Source organism: Pseudophryne corroboree, chromosome 2 (assembly GCF_028390025.1).
Source record: "Pseudophryne corroboree isolate aPseCor3 chromosome 2, aPseCor3.hap2, whole genome shotgun sequence".
Taxonomy (NCBI): domain Eukaryota; kingdom Metazoa; phylum Chordata; class Amphibia; order Anura; family Myobatrachidae; genus Pseudophryne; species Pseudophryne corroboree.
The window spans coordinates 342,216,992-342,237,598 of record NC_086445.1 but is presented as its reverse complement, the minus strand read 5'-3'; the positions used below and the strand labels follow the sequence as shown (position 1 = coordinate 342,237,598).

Sequence of the window (20,607 nt, the reverse complement as noted above, 5' to 3'; positions counted from 1 at the left end):
TACACTCCTCGGAAAGGATCTCAGCTACTGTATGTACCTTTGCAGATCAGTGAATCCCAAATATTTCCTGCCATAATGGGCAGTCTAGTCATCTATAACTAATGTATGTCAGAAGATGTGTGGACACTTCTGACAAATACTGTATGTTGTAACTTTTTTGTAAAGCCCTGCTAGCTTGGCAAGTAGAACCTGTTTGAGGGGAACAGAGGAAGTGCTGTATTCATGATAAGGAATATTTCCCATAAATTACCTTTTATTGCTTGGGGAGCAGTCACGTGCTGGGGACGCAACGCACCTCAACAGAAGTTCCTAAGGCCCCCCATCATACATTTCCTGGATTTCAAAAAGTGACTCCTTTTATTTTATTTCTGAAACTAATTTGCATTTGTAACCTGTATGTGATCTTAAGTGTTTTTTGTAACTAAGAAGTCTTTGAATTATTTTTCGAATTAAACACATTTAGTCTCACATGTTCTCCATGATTCTTTCTGAACTTGCGAGCCTGTAAGGCCTATGCTACAATACCTACAGTATATGTAATTAAGTGTGAAATATTAATATTCATTCGGAAAACTTAAGAACTCCATACTAATCCTTCATGGTGGCACAGACATTGTGTATTTATTGGTAAATGACTGAAGTGCTCACAGTTCAAGAACAGCTGTTTCAGTTTGCTGTGTATCTGCAGGCAGGCTGGGTTCATGACTATCTTTTAATTCACGTTTTATTTAATTAAGGTATGACTGATCCTCTAGACACATAAATGCATTGTTTGTCTATGATTCAGCAAGCATCACTCCTCTGTTTGTCTGGAGATGGATTCACTGTTCATAGATATTAACAGACTCATACATTTTTCTTAGGTTCTCTTTGTCGATCCTGTTCAAGATTATGCAGCTGATTATGTGAAGCTTGCTGAACTATTTTATCGCCACAATGTGCCTCTCAGGTATGGTAACTGGTAAAAGAATAGCTGTAAATATGCAATGTTAGTTTTGCAATTCCACTGGAGGCCAAAACACTAAGGAAAGAACAGACCAGAAACAAAATACTGTTTTCCATTATTTTTCTCATGGCCACTTTTACATACTTCGAGAAATCTCACCATGAAATGTCATGAGATGTAATTCAGTCATTCTCCTGTTTGTTGGGATGCCAAACGTGTGCAATTTTAACTGAGATCTCACGAAATATTACTGTGGTAACATATGGTTTTAGTTTATGTTTGTATTTTGTTTGTTTTGATAGTTTTTTTTTTTTTTTTAAACCAGTGGAGTTACCTAGTTGTGTTTTTAAAACCTGTAAGAGTCACCAAGTACATTAGTCCTTTTTTTTAATTAATAAGATATCCAAAGTAAACTGGCTAGGCTATATTAGTAGGTTTGATAGGTTCGGTAGTGCCTATACACCCCCCTTCCTCGGCACATGACCTTGTGACGAGGATCCAAACTTGATAGCAGACACTTTTTATATTCATATCAGCTTAGATCTCCTCATACATCCAGCCTCAATACACCAAGAAGCACGAGTTGCCTGGTGTGAGTGAGCCGCCGGGTCTGTGCAATTCAGATGTTTTATTTGCTGAAAATGCATCTTAGTCCCAATGCGCATAAAATGCACAATGAGACGGTGATGATTAATGTGATATATGACACTTGTATATTGTGGGGTGTATTCAATAATAGTCGGATCCGTTCCGACATGCATTTGTGGAATGGATCCATCAAGGGCTATTCAATGGATGGCCAAATCCGACTGTCGGATTTGAGCCAAATCTGACTGTCTGATTTGTCCGTACCAGGGGTCCTGTCCTGCTGCTGCTGTCAGCGGCGGGGGGAGCTGGACGGCGGCGGGCGGAGTTGCCAGCGACGGGGGGAGGTGGACGGCAGCAGGCAACGGAGGCAGCTGCCAGCAGAGGGAAAAGCCTGCTGCAGCAGGGGTGATATCTGCGGCAGCGGGGGGTGAGGAGCCTGGCTGGGGGGACACCCTGCTCAGTCCGACTTTTTTTAAAGTTGGATTGAGATTGTCGTAAAGGGGGCCAAAACCTGTCGGATTTGGCCCCGTTTCCGACAGAAGCACACTGATCGGCGCCTATTCCACCGATCCACGTGTTTTCCGACAACTCGGGAATTCCCGACTTGTCGGGAAAAAAAATGCTCTTTTTGAATAGGTCGGAACCCCTTCCGACCGAAATCAGTCGGAAGCTGCCGTCTTTCTGACAAGACGGCAGCTTCTGACAGCTATTGCATACACCCCTGTGTGTGACTGAGATTCAGAACAGAACTTGTATTGCAAAACAGCTGTGGCTGCTACATTGTAGCACTTTGTATAAAGATTCAAAGACTCAGTCATACACAGATAGACAAGAGTCAAAATTAACCAGCACAGTCTCCCAGTGAGTCCTAGTCACATGGCCAAAAAAGATGTCCAATGCTAGAAGATTCTCACATGACCTGGCGTGCCAAGTGGGACTGTTTGGCGTGACTTCAGCGAAGATGTATGAGGACATATCTGTATAGGGCAGATGTACTAAGCTTTGGACAGTGATAAAGTGGAGAGAGATACAGTACCAACCAAGCAAACCAAATGCCCAAAAGCAGCCTTGTTTTCATGCGAAACATCAATGGGTGAAACATCAATGTTTTACCACGGCTTATTGGATACCGCCCTAAGTGTTTTACAGAGCATTTTATAACACCAGACAGAATTCTCTTCTTAAAAAGAATGGTTATGCTTTTCATTGAAACAAACTGATTCTTTACTGCTTGATGATTACGGCTCTCCTTAATTTTAAGTAACTGATTCCCCTCAAGCTAATTAAAAGCATCTTTCTGTTACTATGTCCATATAATTTAAATGACTGTTTCCCTTTCATTAGAGTGTGATTGAGCAACAGCTATATGTAGTAGCAGCTGCATATACAGCTACACACACATTTACCATTGTCTGTTTATTTTCAGGATTGGTTTTGTATTTGTTATTAATCCTAATGAAAACGATGAAACAAATGATGACAATGCAGGAGCCATTTTGTGGCGTGCCTTTAACTATATCATCAAAGAATCAGACAGCACTCATGCTTTCTCTGCGTTGATTAGGGTATGTATTAATCACAGTAATATATTTTAAAAATCTCGTATTGTCTAATTTTCCACAGTCTTAAGCACCTCACTTAAGAAACATATAGATATTTGTGAATGACTCAATATTCTCTGTAAAGTACTGCAGGGTCACAGATTTTCCTACGCTATCCACTGAATTCTGATTCAAGACTAAATAAAGTGAATCTCAATAATGTCCTTGGGATAAAATGTTAAAGTGTGCGCTGTGCGAGTATCATGTTAAAATACTTATTCAGCGACAATTACACTGTGCATTAGGGTTCTTTGCATAAAAGGAGTGATGTGATGCCTATGCTCATTAAATCACTGGGGTTTATCTTAGGCTGTTCAAATTGCTAACATCAAATGAACTCAGTCCTACGCAGGACTTGTCACTCTTGGCATTTGAGCTTTCCCAGTCACTAGCTTGTTACAGAATGTTTGCTTGTCTGGTACTAACTGACCTGACATTCCCATCTTATTTGTCTTCTCATCGTCCCATGTGTTTGTATTATTTTCTGGTATATGTGTATGAAGTAGAGCATTCAGAATAATTATTTTAAATGAACTCTCAACATCTATGTGTATAAGCTATGTGTATATTGTCTGGCTGCTGCTTCTGTTTAATGTTGGCTGTGATCCCTTTTACAGATGTACAGTAAAGTAGAGGACGGGGAAGTGCTCTCTGGTGACATTGTGAAGTCTTTACTTACATATGAATTTCCCAAGGCTGATGTAGAGAGTATCCTGGGTTTAAACTCTGAGTACAATCACAAGTTAGAGGTTAGTTGTGTACATTAACAATTTACATTATTTTGATTTTTGCCCATGTACAAAGCATGTAAAAATTATGCAACGTAGTTATAGATTGTATACACTGGCACACAGAAATAAAATCACCCATGTTAATGCAATTAATCTCCTCACACCAAATTCCCAAAGGAAAAAACTCTTCTTGTTAATTTTTAAATAATGTGTAAATTCAGTTGTCAAATGTAAGGGGCTAATCAACCACATGTAAAGATACATTGTTGCATTTAGCAGATTTGTTTTTTTCAAAAGGGTCATCAAAAATGTACTATTATTTCTTCATTAATTAAGAACTTCTTTTTAACACTTTATTTAAATGTTAGTGAAAAATCAAAGAGATTTGTCTCCTCCTTAGTTTGATGATTCTTCCCTTTCTTCAATGTCATTGTATGCATGAAGGTAAAGTGGACTAGATTCATTGGTATGTTTAGCAGTTTTAAAAGAAAGTTTATTGTCACTGTGTATTTAGAAAGAGATTGCAAAGTCACTTAAAGTCAATTAGACAAATAACTACAATTCCAAGTTACCAAATTCCCTCCACAATCTGACGATTTAAGTATTTTCTGTAAAATGTACCTCATCAATGTAACATTTCCTTGCTTGCTTGCTGACATCACTACTCATGATGGGTATGGGACTCAGGGTCGACAGTGGCTAGGTCGACCCTAGAAATATGTCGACATGAAGAAAGGTCGACATGAGTTTTTTATGTTGTTTTGGTGTCGTTTTCTCTGTCAAGTGACCGGGAACCCCAATTAGTGCACCGCGTCCCCTTGCATGGCTAGCGAAGGGCAATGTGCCTTGCTCCACTACCGCGGCGCTCGGCACAGGAAACCGTTCCCAATCGTAGTCCACGTGGATCGTAAAGTATGAACAAGTCCCAAAAAAATAATTATTATTTTTAAAAACTCATGTCGACCTTTTTTCATGTCAACCTATTTCTAGTGTCGATCTAGCCACTGTCGACCAATGGGTGTCGACCTAATTGGTGTCGACCCAGAGTCCGGGTACCGCTCATGATGATGCATCTAGTTGTTCATCGCCTCGTGTATAGTGCAGCAGAATATGTTCTCCATGTAAAACACTGCGGAAAGTATCTTCACATATCTACAAAAGTTAAACCTTGGCTTCAAAGCTCACTTTGGCACTTCAGGCTGCATTCAGATACATCATACACCTGAAATGGAAAGCGGAGATGGAAAGAAAGAAAGGAAGGATAATACAGAAAAAGTGCTGTTTAACCTCTTGAGATTTTGGACCGCATTTGCAGTTAGGAGTAAGTACAGCTACATGGAGCAAATTTGCTCCTGGGCAAACAATAATGTGAAACAAGCCAGGGCAAATGCAACTTTTTATGCGTGTAGTTTTTGCTAGTAGCAAAGACATTTGGTCAGTTTTAATTCAACACTGCAATTTAGAGCTCAGCTACTGTAGGAAACAGCCCTCTCCCAATTCTAAAATGAGACATATTGCACCTCTGAGCTGGATATTCGCCTAACTGTAAGCTGTAGATTTACCAAAGCTTCAAAATGGGGAAGTTGAGGTGTTGCTCGTAGCTACCAATCAGATTCCAGCTACCATTGTCTTGCTTGTACTTAAATAAATGATAGCAACAATCTGATTAGTTGCTATGGACAACGTATCCACTTTAGAAGCTTCAGTACATTTTACCAGGGACGTGCACCCCACCGGTTGTTATCCCTTCTGAAAACCAATTAGGAAAATGAATACATACTGTATGCAACTTTCTCCAATATGTAAAGGACCACTATTTTATCTATCCAAGCAATGACACAAATTAAGATTATGAAATATATGTTGTATTATGTTTGTTTGCTTATTTTACTGTAAACTTTTAACTGAATGCAGTCTAGGTAGCCAACTCAAATACAGAGAACGTTTCCTGGGAAGTCACTTGCAATCTGTTACAACAGGTGTGCTTTTAATCTGATGTAGCATTGAGTGCAGCTGCTAACGAGTTCTTAATGCAGGTCAAGCTTTGTCTATTTCTTGTTGTCAGTCTAAATTCTGATTGCTAATGCCGGAGTTAAAGAAATCAGAGTTAAGAAAATTCTAATACTAAATAAGATAAATGGCACGTGCTAGAGATTAGTCTTTCTTTCCTCTGCCTTTGGCATTTGGAGAAGGGTCTGGAGTGGGAGGTGGTGTTTAATTTATGATTTTGTTCTACAAGCAAACTGTTGGTTAGGGAAACATTAGTTAGGCATATTAAACCACTTTTTAGATGTGTTTGATGAAGTTTCATTATTGTTTCCCAGCTGTTAATTGCCTCATCAGGATGCAAGGCAGTTCATCAGAGAAATGCTTGCAAAATGCACATTAATAATAAGATTATGGTTTATCATGATTTTTCGACTTTTATTGTGTATTTTATAGCTATACTGTACTTGGAATTTGTATTGTGGAAAGCTTGTAGCACAGTTGCTTACAGAGTTTGTATTTTGTTGCTGACAGGCTAATAAAGTGATAATCTGTGGAATGATTTATTGTCCCATTTTGTAGAGTCTTAGAACATTGTCATTTGGTGTATCTGGATGAATACCTATTTTTGCAATTTTCAGCTGCACACCTGTATTTTATTGCGATCTACTGTAAAGTACTTCTATTCCGCACTGTTGTTCAGACCGGAATTTATTTAGAACTCAGTCCAGGCTGAACTTAATTTAACCAAACCATCACAAAGTTTCCATCCACAGGCGCTACAGTCAGGCTTTCCATATTCCCAGATGTTGCAGGGTGCTAAGGATTTATAGTACTAGAGAATCTTTGGAACATCAACTGGAAGAAACTCCAGAACGGCACCATGGTAGAGACTCCTTGAGGAGATATATATATATATATATATATATATATATATATATATATATATATATACACACAGTAATGTGCAAAAGATTTAGACAGGTGTGGAAAAAATGCTGCAAAAATAGTGATGTTAATAGTTTATTTTATCAATTATAAGTGAATTAGCAGAAGAGGAATCAAAATAAATATTTGTGGGGGCCATATTATCACTTCCAGGACTCCTTGTTCTTCTTTGCACTGATGTCATTAGTTCTTAATTAGTTCTTAATGACATTGGCTGTATGTTTGGGGTTGTGTTCCTGATGCAGAATAAATTTGGAGCCAATCAGATACCTCCCTGATGGTACTGTATGATGGATAAGTCGCAATAGTAGCAGCCCGGTGCAGCTCAGGAGTGCACATGCGCTCGCTTCCCAGCCACAATGAGCATGGCTACTTCTTTACCTCTGTCAAACCAATGCCACTTTTCTCGGGATTGTCAGTAAACCCATGAGCCCGTAGGAAGTTAAGCACAGTCTCCACTTATGAAAGGTATGACTCCCAATCGGTCCTTGAAAGGTCGCAGAGGCCCCATGTAAGCAAAAAGGTAGCACCTGATATTGGAATAATCCTTCAGCCATCGAAAATTCTTCTCTAGCCTTAGCTGACTCTGTTAAGGGAATTTTTTTCCAATAACCCTTAGTTAGGTCTAAGGTAGTCAGGTATTGGCTATTAGCCAAATTTCCAACTGATTTGTCGATTCGTGACATGGGGTAGGAAATCGTTGCAGAACCTGAAAGCCCCTGAGGGTTTAGGCACTAATACAGTGGGATTGTTCCACTCACTATTGGACTCTTCTATTACCCACAACCTGAGCATTTCGCCGGCAGGGTCCACAGGTTATCCACAGGATAACAATGGGATATGATGGAGCGACAGCGGATTGGAACCAAACTATCAAAAGCTTTCAGGCCTCCCAGGACAGGACCCGTCCATATATCCCCACCCACTGGCTCAGGCAAATCAGTTTTTTGTTTGGTGCGTCAGTAGCCAGACCATGGTCATAGGGCTGCTGTTTCACTAGCAGCCCAAGCTTTCTTATTTTATTTTTATAGTCTTACGTTTTTTTTTGAGTGATCTTTCCAAACAGCGTCTTATACGCATATTGGAAAGAGTCGCTCCGACAACTCTCCGCCGGGTCGCAACAATGCTTACCCATGAGTACAGTGCTGTTTCGGCGGGCGTCTGTGTCGGATATACTAGCAGGTCCATCAGACGTTACCAGGCTGTGGCCGGAGCACGGAGGGAAGGTAAGGCATCGATTCCGTTTAGTAGATGGAATACGGACTGTTTTCGGAGGAGACTACCAAACAGTAGCTGACGCGCCACCACCATGGGTGCTCCAGCACTAGGCCTTAGGGATCAGAGGCACCAGAAATAGCACGAGGCCGCGATCCCTAGGGTTGATGTCAGTGGTGGGGAGTCAGACGCTCTCCTGGTTGCCCCTCCCCTCGATTCATGACCAGTTTCCGTTGAGTCTCCCGCCATGAACTGTTTCCTAGCTTCCGTCTCAGACGCTACCAGAGGGGACTTGGTCGCAGCATAGGCCGCTGCCTCAGTGTTCACTAAGCGCTACCACAAGAGATTCGGTCGCAGCATAGGCGGCTATGTGATCACTGCGTCTGTGTTCACTGAACGTTACCATAAGACCGGTGCGTCTGTGTTCACTGAGCGTTTGTATCCGCTATAGGTTCCTGGAGCGGCAGTGTACACTAGATCGTCTGGATCCACTCAGCGTTCGCTAACGTATTGATCAATTACTGGAAGCGAGGTGAGTCTCCCTGTATCCCACTCTACTAAGTACGGGCTATACAGCACTAAATTTCTATCTACTTTGTCAAGTACGAATAGTTAAGTGCCTATTGCATATGAGTCTGTGCACATTTACTGTAGTCTTCTTCGCTTTGCGTCTGGATTCGTTAGATCTGTTTATATAGGATTCAGTAAATGTTCACCTACATACTTTAAAAAAAGTGTTTGTAGTTGATGATATGCTCATATGACTAATATATAACATGTGACTGACTGCTAGTGTGATTGCTGATTTTAATATATGTTTGTCAGTTATTTTCTTGTGGTCCTCAATGCTGGTGCATGGGTAGGGTCAGATTGATATAACTTTAGAAGGTTAAAGTGATTACAGTCACAAATTGTGTAGTACACTGTGAAAGTGCTGAATATTTATCATGTCTAAGAGCGGCAAAGGTGACGAAGGTACACTTACAGCAACACTCATATCATGTTTGTCTTGCAAAACTGTATTATCCTCTCAGGATCTGGTTCAGGATAGTTTACAGATGTAGCCACCTTTATCTTGAGTGGCTGAGGCGTTTGTCCCGATCGAGCATATGCAGCGTAGGGAGGCGCGCCTAGTCACAGAGAGGCGTACCTAATCGCACGGAGGCAGACAGAGCGTTTGGCGTTACCTTTACGTGTAATACCTGCGATCAGCCACCAGATGTCGCTTTTTACAATCACCACTGAGCATGCGTGTGGTCTCCCGTAAAATACAATACTGAAATATATAATAAGGACTACTTTACTAAGGCGTCTCATTACGCTGCATACAGTAAATACTCATTACGCTGCATTATTTAATACAGTACTGTATATACGACACAGACGCAAATAGTACAGCATACAGTATATGATCCATCTACAGTACTTTATGAATACTGTATGTGAGCGTCCAAGTCCCGCAGACAAAACAACATAAAACCAGTAGTGTACACTGTCGCAAATGGATGTGTGTTAGAAGTTCACTATTGCCTCTCAAGATTAGGAATTTTGTACAGTATGTTATCGTCCTAATCCCGTAGCCATTACAGCATAATCAAAACCAATGGATTTATACATTTGTCTGCGGCGAAGTGGTGAAGTGTTTCGCTTCCTATACTCAGAGTCCCGGGTTCGATTCCTAAAGTACGAATGCATGTTAGTTTTTTTCAGACACTTTATTATTATTTTTATTCACATAAACCAGGACAAAGCTGCATGAGCGGTTCTACTGTTAAGGTTCTATGCTCCGTACAGTACACATACAATTCTGTAACTGGGCAGACTCAATAGAAATGGCTACCACCTATGACTCCTTGCCCCACAGAGGCCCTAGGCTACGGAGCAAGTAATAGTCCAGATTGTACAGGCTATGGGGCAATGCTGAAGGAGCGTCACAATCCCCTAGCTAAAATACACAGGGGCAACAGGAATAAGCGAGATTTACAGTACAGTATGCACATTATGGTACACCGGACTCGATCGCATAGCACACTGGCAAAATAGCCGCCGCCCCTGAACCCTTTTGCAGGCTATGGGGCAATGCTGAAGGAGCGTCACAATCCCCTAGCCAAAATACACAGGGGCGATGGGGATAAGCTACTGTAGGTTTGCATACAGTATTACGGTACACTGGACTCAATCGCATAGCACACTGTCAAAATGACCACTACCCCTGAACCCCCACCTCGTGGCAGGCAGCAGTCGGGTATGGAGTGAGAAATGGCATAAGTTGTGCAGGCTACGGGGCGATGCTGAAGGAGCGTCACAATCCCCTAGCCAAAATACACAGAGATAAGCGAGGTCTATGCACATTACAGTACGTTACACCGGGCTCGATCGCATAGCAAACTGACAAAACACAAGTTTTACATAAAGCAGGCCAAAGCTGCAGGAGAGTTTCTACTGTAAAGGTTCTATGCACCGTACGGTACACATACAATTCTATAGCAGGGCAGACTCAATTGAAATGGCTACCGCCTGTGACTCCTACAGTAGCTCCTAGGAGGCACTCAGCTATGGAGCAAGTAACAGCACAGATTTTGCAGGATATGGGGCAATGCTGAAGGAGTGTCACAATCCCCTAGCTACAATACACAGGGGCGATAGGGATAATAGAGTGGCTGGAGGGGGTGTCCCCTTGATTTAAGGGGTCCCCACTCCTCCAGGGTACCCCGGCCAGGTGTGACTAGTTGGGTATTTAATTCCACGGCCGCAGGGACCGGTATAAAAGTGTCCCCCGGCTGTGCATTATCTGTCCAGCTAGTGGAGCCCAGTGCTGGTTCAAAAAATACGGGGAACCCCTACACTTTTTTGTCCTCCTTTTTTTTGTACCAGGACCAGGCGCAGAGCCCGGTGCTGGTTCTAAAAAGATGGGGGATCCCGTGTCCATTTTTTCCGTATTCCTGCCGGAATTCGACCGCAATTGCATAAACTGTACCCCTTAATGTCACTGCTTACAGTATACAGTATTTAGACATGAGCTTGTGTACAGTATCTGTCATGAGGTGCTTTTTTCACTGACACTATAACTTTTTTCTATTGTAATATACTGTACAGAGGCGGCAAACTAGCCAAACGGGAATAATCAGCTTCTGCTGAATAAAATGAGATGCTACAGTACATGCCTATATTCTGTGAGTGACTGCGGCTCTATGAAATTAAGTCAGAAAATGTAAATATGAAATGCATTACTAATGTGTGGCATTACTGTACTGTATGTGTATAAGGTGTACTACAATATTTTCTGGTGTAACATAAGGAAAGGGCACTACTGCATGGTCTAATGCAGTGGTTCTCAAACTCGGTCCTCAGGACCCCACACAGTGCATGTTTTGCAGGTAAACCAGCAAGTGCACAGGTGTATTAATTACTAACTGACACATTTTAAAAGGTCCATACAGTAGGTGGAGCTAATTTTTTCACTTGTGATTCTGTGAGACCTGCAAAACATGCACTGTGTGGGGTCCTGAGGACTGAGTTTGAGAACCTGTGGTCTAATGTAAATAAAGATGAATGTTGTGGGGTGTAATGTGAATAAGAGGCAATACTGTTAGGAGTAATGTGGTACTATGATATGATGTAATGAGAATAAGAGACACTACTGCATGATATAATGTGAATAAAGTTGCAGTACTGTGTTGTGTCATTTCATCTTGGGGTATTATTGTGTTACCATGCCCCTTCCCAGCAAGAACATACTGTACACTGTTTTGGGCTGGCACTAAATGTGCACATTGTTCTTATTTAGATTATAGGGGGTAGGAGCGCCAAAATGGGTGATGGTGCTGGGAAAGGGGTGCAGGGTTAGAGGCGGAACTACGTAGCATCTGTGCAAGAGGGCATCAGCCAAAATCTAGCCTAGGGCATCATGTTGGTCAGGTATGGCTCTGATAATACTGTATACTGTACTCTTACTGTACTTTGCATTCAATACAGATACTGTTTGCACACAGGTTTTACATGAATCATTGGCAATGCTGCAGGAGTGTCTCATTAGGCAATCTAAAATATACCACGACTATGGGTGGGGATACAGTAGGGAAGTTCTGTCACCATAAGCTGTCTGCTGTGTATAGCATATTTCCATCTGAGATGCATTTGTGTGTTTGTAATAAGAAAAAAACATTTTACTGTACATTTAGTGGATACAGTATTTCTCCCCCATAATGACGTATCATACTGTACAGGTACCCTCATGTACTGTACCGTACCATACTGTAAAATTGAATATTTATTGGAAAAGCATCAATATTAATGTAAAAAAAAGTATTTATTACAACATCCGATTCCATGTACTGCACTGATCAAAATGTACAGTACTCTTATTCAGGACTTATAAAACTGAAAATAACTGTTCATACACATCAATAACATTACTACTGTATAATATTCTACATTAGTTTATGCAATAATCAGACAAAGGCAATTTTATAATTTTTTTTAATAATGCACCAATTTAAAATTTTAAACAGAAAATACAGTACAGAACTACATATTTGTGGCTTGACCATTTCTTTCGACTACAACAGGTAATACTTTATACAGGTGATTTATATAATTATTACAATGTTCAGGTGTGAGTACTTCTAGCCAAAATTTCTTTATCCCATCCAACAGCTGCTGTTTTGTTGTTGGCTTCGCAACACTCCTAATGTACCTCTTCAATTGAGCCCACACTAATTCGATTGGGTTCATGTCTGGTGATCTATATAAAAAAAAAAAAAGCGTATAGAAAAAATTAATGACATTACAGTAAATAGAGAAAATTAAACATACAATATTGTACTGTTTATTAAACAAAAAAATAAATTTACAGTACTAGAGTGCTATCCAAAATTTTACTTGTACACTGTTGAAAGAATACTCACTCTGGTGGTGTGCGTTCCCAATTCATACCTTTCTCTTCCATAAATTTGGCTGAGGCGGAGTGTTTAGGATCATTGTCTTGGAATATCCTATGGTGAGTTGGGTAATATTTATTCACAAATGGCACCATACATTCCTCTACTATTGTTTCTTGGAAAAATTTCTTATCTATGATCCCTACAGAAATCAAAAAATGTTGTTCATTAATAAGCAACTCCTTTTATTGTGCAGTTACATGTACTCTACAGTACAGCATGTATTTTTACAGAACACAGGCACAGAATAAAGTATAGTACTGTACCTTCGAAAAATAATAGGGGACCAGCTCCTAATCGTGATATGCCTCCCCATACATGGACTTTCAATGGATGCTTTGGGCGTGGTTTTAATGAGATATGGTTACGTTTCCGGAATGACATTCTGGAGAACCGCTCAAGGGCAACAGACGATTCATCTGTGAAAATGACATCATCAAATGTTTCACCACTCTCAATCCATCGCCGTGCCTGTTCCACTCTCTTTTCTTTATTCACATCTCTTATCATTGGAGATATCCTGTGAAGAGCCAAAAATAATGAAATCAGATACAGTTATGAAATTACAGATTTACAGATTACTGTATATACAGTAGACTGTATGTGCAGTATACTGTATTATATACCTACTGTATACATTAAACTGTACATACATTAAGGTATATACAGAGTAATATATATATACATACTGTACATACACACACACACACAGTATACAGTATGTAATCATCACAATAAGCCGGCAATGCTTCATTGCTGTCTCTGAGTGCCTATACAGTAGGTATCTCTTTTGGGATAGAATATATACAGTATATACACACATATACTGTATATAGTATAAAGTACACACTCTGTATAATGATTTATGGCATTGTTATATCACGTATCAAGGGATTATTAACAGTGCATTTACTGTATGGTTTATACTGCTTTCAGTATTTTACCTTGTTGCGCCAAAGGTCCATCCCATTTTCCGTCGCATCCTTCTGATGCTGGTGGCCGATATGTCCAGGTCATACTTGGAATGGAGAATTCGTTTTATTTGCAAAGCAGTACGCTCATCATCCTCACGAGTTAGTTCCTCTACAATTTGTTGCACTCTCCTACAGTACAATACAGTATGAAAAATATGAATTAATGAACAGCACAATCACAGTTACAATAGATGAAGTTTTTTTTTTATTTCCAAAAAATTGTCTATGGTATAAAGCAAGTCATTTAAACATTACAGTAGTGTACAGTACGTACCATGTGCATTTTGTAGGAAATACAAATCTGGGCGTTGTTCTCTCGAATGCATGATAGCGCACCGTTTCTAAAGTGACTATAATGCCACTTTCCTTGAGCCATGCATGGATCTCTTTGATGGTTTTATTTTCTTTTTTCATGTTGGCGATTATCTTGCTCATCGTTTTGTTGATAGTTACTGGCATGTTGTCCAACTGTAATTCCTGTATGGAGAAAAAACATTTGTGAATACTGTAGTCTAAAATTTACACATCTGAAAATGTATAAGAGTTTTATGATAGAAGTTAATACTGTACATGTTTACTATACAGTACCTGATGTTCAAATTTTAGTATTGTATACTGTACAGTACTGAAAATACCACTTCAGTGTTATGGACTGCAATTAGTTTCCTGTATGAAACAGATACAGTAAATAACCCTCCTTGGAAGTGCATGGGCCCTGTGAGACTTACAGTAGTGTACAGCATAAGGGGCGACTGACATGATGTACAAGCATTACATACAGTACATGTCAGTACTGTATGTAAATTCTTCAATTATTGCCTAACAACAATGCTGCTTACTGTATATTAAATACTGTAGGCCTAGAAATGTGCATCTCAATATAGTAGTTAAAAACACAGGGGCCTATGTGGATAAGCGAGTTCTATGCACACTAAAAATGGCAGCCGACCGTGAACTCCCAGCACGTGGCAGCGCTCGGATATGGAGTGAGAGATGGCATGAGTTTTACAGGCCAGGGGGCAATGCTGAAGGAGCGTCACAATCCCCTAGCTAAAATACACCGGGATAAGCGAGGTCTATGCACATTACGTTATACCGAGCTCGATCGCTGAGCAACCTGACAAAATGGCCGCCGACCGTGAACCCCCAGCACGTGGCAGCGCTCGGATATGGAGTGAGATACAGTATGGTATACATTTTAGAGGCCAGGGGGCAATGCTGAAGCAGCGTCACAATCCCCTAGCTTAATTACACCGGGATAAGCGAGGTCTATGCACATTACGTTATACCGAGCTCGATCGCTGAGCAACCTGACAAAATGGCCGCCGACCGTGAACCCCCAGCACGTGGCAGCGCTCGGATATGGAGTGAGATACAGTATGGTATACATTTTACAGGCCAGGGGGCAATGCTGAAGGAGCGTCACAATCCCCTAGCTAAAATACACCGGGATAAGCGAGGTCTATGCACATTACTGTACGTTATACCGAGCTCGATCGCTGAGCAACCTGACAAAATGGCCGCCGACCGTGAACCCCCAGCACGTGGCAGCGCTCGGATATGGAGTGAGAGATGGTATACATTTTAAAATACACCGGGATAAATTGTACAGGCCAGGGAGCAATGCACAGGGACATTCATCATTTACGTATATAAATAATTGTAAACCGTAAATGAAAGAATTACCGGTCAAATACTGTATGACGAAACTGTGTCAATGAGCTGGAACACGTGAGCCTAGCAGAAGTTTTCAAAGGCAGAAACAGAGAGCAAATTATCAGGAGATTTCGCAAAGGTCGGAGACGATCCACACAGCAAGTCTGCTTACGAGGAAACAGCTTTGCAAAGTGGGTAGCGGGCGGTGACTGAGACGCTCTTTTATTCACGCTGTGCAGTTGCATTTAGCGTAAAGAATCGCTCCTGCAGATGTACTTTGATTTATGTGAAACCTGTGTGCATCCTTCCATTGGATGTATTAGAGAGAAAAAAGAATTTTTTTAAATGAATGTCACGGGAACACATAAAAAAAAAGGTTGGCACTTCCTTCCCATTGGTGTTGGTTTACAGTATGCCGTAGTGGACTCGGACGCTCATGTAATTGCATTTCAAAGGCACAGTATTTTCCATCGTCTCCCCCTACCCCCATCGCCCTTCCCCCCTGGGAGCCTTCACAGGGAGGGAATTCACGCTGAAGATCTACAGTACTGTTTTGCTCAGTTAGTAGCGTCAGAATACACTCATTTCATTCCCGCTGTTTAGGTGCATTTAGCGTAAAGAATCGCTCCTGCAGATGTACTCTGATTTATATGTAACTTGTGTGCACCTTTCCATTGACTGTCTTACAATGTAAATAAAATAATACAGTGTATTATTACAATTAAAAAAAAAAAAAAGAAAGCACACCAGGTCTCGAACCCTGGACCCCCAGCGTGGGAGGTGGGAGCCTTCACCCCTAGCCCACGACGCCTCATGAGAGATTCCCAATTTCATGTGTGAAAGTACTGCAAACAGCGCCTGGCCCCCACCCCATTGGTGTTGGTTTATGCCTTAGAGGACTCGGACGCTCGCATTTGTAAAGCACGGTATTTTCCACCGCCTCCTGCTAGCCCTCCATTCCCATTATACATTAGCGAACTCAGACGCTCATGTATTTTAAAAGCACAGTGTTTATACATTGTCCTGTACATTCTTCCTTTTACACAATTACTGTAGTTGCGTCTCCATACACATACAGTACTCCATACAATACAGTACAGTACTCTACATACTGTAGGTCACCATCTTTTTCCACGCCTGCCGTTACGCCTACAGTATTGCCAGAGCTGTAGATCAATCCGCCGCTATACTGTACGATCGAAAGTACTGGATTAGTGGAGCATTAGCCACACAGTGGTGGAGATGTGTAATGCATGATGAGTATCTAGATCGCCTCAACGCGCCTACCTGTGATTAAACTCAGCTATCGCCTTAGCGTGACTAAACGCCCGTCTAGGCGGAGAAACAGTCAAGATAAAGGTGGCTACATCTGTATGTGCAAATTGTTTTGCTTTTCAGCAGAACACAAGACAGATCCCTGTATATCATCAGGTACAGATGGATCCAGCTTGGGCTATGTTTGCACAGACTTTGTCCAGTATAGCTGAACGGATAATTCCTACAGCTTCGGTACCAGGTATAGGGTCCCCATACATGCAGCTCCCTACCTACGGTATATCATTTCCCCCAGCAGCTTCTCAAATGAAACAAGCTAATAAACCGAGGGTAAGTAAATCTTATCCTTCACAGGCTACACCTGGTGATTCATCGGATGATGAAAGCTCTATTTACTCTACTTCAGTATACAAAGAGGAGGAGTAAGTTCTCAGCTCAGTGGATGTAGCTGAATTAATTAGAGCGATGAAGGTCATTCTGTCCTTAGGCTCTGTAGAATCATCTGTGTTAAAAACCAAGGCATCTGTGTTTAAACGTCCCACAACAGTAAAAACTGAGTTTCCAGGGTCAGACCAGCTGACGGAAATTATGGAAGAGGCTTGAGCAACACCCAACAAGAAATATAGAATTCCCAAAAAATGGGATTCAAATGATCCTTTCCAGCTGGGGACTGTTTAAAAAGGGAGGTAGCTCCTAAGGTAGATACGCGCGTGATTCAGTTAGTGCGAAAATCTGTATTGCCTTTGCCATCAACATCTTTAAATGATGTCACAGATAGGAGAGTGAATAGTTTTCTAAAAACTGTATTTTCCCTGTCTGGAGCAGTCATAAGGCCAGCTCTGGCTTCAGCTTGGATAGCAAAGGCAGTAGCTGCCTGGGATGATGCATTGGAAGGTGATTTTTCATCAGCTTCTAGAGAGCAAAAATCTTATATAGCCCATATTAGACAAGCAGCAGGTTTCTTGGAAGAAGCTGCATTTGATATGGGTTCTATTGCTTCTAGGGCATCAGCCGCAATGATAGCTGCTCGCAGAGCAGTTTGGTTACGTACATGGAAAGCTGATTCAGAATCCAAGAAAGTTTTGGAATCTTTTGCCTTTTTCGGGAAATATTATGTTTGGTAAAGAATTAACAGGTATTCTGGAGTCAGAAGCAGACTCCAAGAAGGTCAAGTTTCCTTCCACATATAACCCCAAACCAAAGGGTCCAAGCTTTCAACCCTTTCGGTCTCAAGGAAAACTAAAGGGAAAAAGTGATCGTAAACAGCCACAATACAATAAGTTTGGTAAATCAAAAAAGCATTGGGCTACCAGCTTCCAAACCAGAAGATAAGCCATCAGCCTAATGGTGCGGGCCTCCACCTGGGGGAGCCCAGGGTAGGGGGCCGGCTTCTTCAGTTTGCACAGATCTGGCAACAGTCTACAACAGATGCCTGGGTGCAAGAAGCGGTATCTCTAGGTTATGTTTTCCCCTTCAAGAAGCATCCTCCTCGAAAGTTCTTCTGCACCAGCCCGTCTTGGGTAGAGACAAAGGCCAAGGCTTTGCAAGAATCAGTTCAGAAATTGCTTCAGTCAGGAGTAGTCATTCCAGTACCCCCGGCACAACGTGGGCAGGGTTTTTACTCCAACCTATTTTTGGTCCAGAAGCCAAATAGGTAATTTTGGCCCATTTTCAATCTCAAAATGCTAAACAAATATATTTGGGTGCCAAAGTGCCACATGGAGACGTTACGCTCCAAAGTTTTGGCCATGGAGCCAGGGGATTATATGGTATCCCTGGATATACAGGATGCATACCTACATGTTCCTATAGCACTGTCCCATCAGTGTTATCTCAGGTTTGCTATCCTCCAGCAGCATTTTTAGTTCCAGGCCCTGCCCTTTGGGTTAGCCACAGCACCCAGAGTTTTTACCAAGATCATGGTGGTTATGGCAGCTTATCTCCGCAAGCAGGGGATAAGAATTTTCCATACCTCGACGACCTGTTTATCCTGGCACAATCACAGGAATTGCTCCTGTGCCATCTCCAACAGACAAATAACATGTCTGCAGAGGCACGGGTGGCTCATGCAAAGTCGTCTCTGGTTCTGTCACAACGTATGACTCACTTGGGGGCTATACTGGATTCAAGTCTTCAGAGCGTAATGTTACCTCGGCTCAAGATATCCAAGGTACAGTCAAAGATTCAGGAGTTGTTACACAGTCCAACAGTATCAATTCATGCAGCAATGCGAGTGATGGGTTTGATGGTGTCAACATTCGACATGGTGGAGTATGCGCATCTGCAGTGTCTGATTCTGGCCAGATGGAATGGAGTACATCAGACAAAGAAACAGACAATGGTACTTCCAGTAAAGGTAAGAAAGTCATTAGCCTGGTGGCTACAGACATCCCATCTAGACAAGGGGAGACCCTTTTGGATATCAGATTGGGAGAACCTGACAACACATGCCAGTCTTCAGGGCTGGGGAGCAGTGTCCGGAAAATTATGGTTCCAGGGACAATGGACCACAGAAGAAAGTCGCCTGCCAATAAATCTGTTAGAACTCCGGGCCATATGCATGGCACTGATTCAGGCAAAGGACACTCTTCAAGGAAAACCGGTCCAGTTCCGCTCAGACAATGCAACGGCAGTAGCGTACCTTAACCATCAGGGAGGAACCTGCAGCCAAACAGCAATGAAGGAGGTAAGTCACATTCTAAAATGGGCAGATCTCCATCTTCCAGCATTGTCTGCAGTATTCGTTCCCGGTGTCCTAAACTGGGAAGCGGACTTTCTCTGGCTGGGTCCACAGGATTATCCACAGGATAACATTGGGATATTGTCGAGCGACAGCGAAAATGGCACCAACACGGTCACGAGCTTTCTGGCCTCCTAGGATGCATTGGGGCCTCCTATATAGTCCCGCCCACTGACTCAGTCAGATCAGTTTTTTGCTTGGTGCGGCAGGAAGCCGCATGGTCACAGGGCTGCTGTGAGAGCAGCCTCAAGCTTTTTATTATTTTATTTTTATAGACTTACTATATTGTTGTTTTTTTTGAGCGACTTCTCTTAAACGCATACTAGAAAGAGTAGAAACTCCCCACCGGGTCGCAACAACGCCTACCTGCGGGTATCAGTGCTGTCTCGACAGGCGTCTGTGTCGGATGTTCTAGCAGGTCCAACAGACGTAACCAGGCTGTGGCCTTCCTCTTACTAGAGGGGTCAGGACACAGCTACACTGATTTTGGTGGAGACTACAAACAGTGTGTTGATGCACCGAACATCTAGAGTGCGACAGCGCTACGCTCCGGGGATCATAGGCGCCAGGACTAGATAGAGGCCGCGATCCTGGGAGTTTAAGTCAACAGGGGGATTCAGACGCTCTCCTGGCCGTCCCTCCTCCGAGTTCATGGCCAGTTCCCGCGTGTTTCTCGTTTCATGAACTAAATTACCTCACTTCCGGCTCAGACGCTACCGTGAGGGTACTCTGTCGCAGCTTAGACGCTGCGGTTGTGTACACTGGAGATAAACCCGCCCAGACCGAGTCGCAGGCCTTAGCGTCTGCATACACGTGGAAGTCGCTCAGCATCCGTGTCCGTTGGTGAGCGTCCGTGTCCGTTATCAGTTATCAAGAGCGGCAGTGTACACCAGTAGCGTCTGAATCCACTCAGCGTCTTACGAGCGTATTTGCTTGGATATGGAAGTGTGGTGAGTCTCCCTGTATCCCGCTCTACGGAGGCAGGGTATACAGTACTAAAAATTCTC

General features: G+C 42.2%; 1 protein-coding gene across 1 annotated transcript in view; it reads left to right on the top strand.

Annotated features, from left to right (window-relative positions):
- UGGT2 (UDP-glucose glycoprotein glucosyltransferase 2) overlaps window positions 1-20,607 on the top strand; it is an 813,961-nt gene that overhangs the window by 448,007 nt on the left and 345,347 nt on the right. The window contains exons 14-16 of the mRNA XM_063953033.1: window positions 864-949; window positions 2,961-3,099; window positions 3,753-3,884. Coding sequence (XP_063809103.1) covers window positions 864-949; window positions 2,961-3,099; window positions 3,753-3,884 — 357 coding nt within the window. The remainder of the gene's footprint in view (window positions 1-863; window positions 950-2,960; window positions 3,100-3,752; window positions 3,885-20,607) is intronic.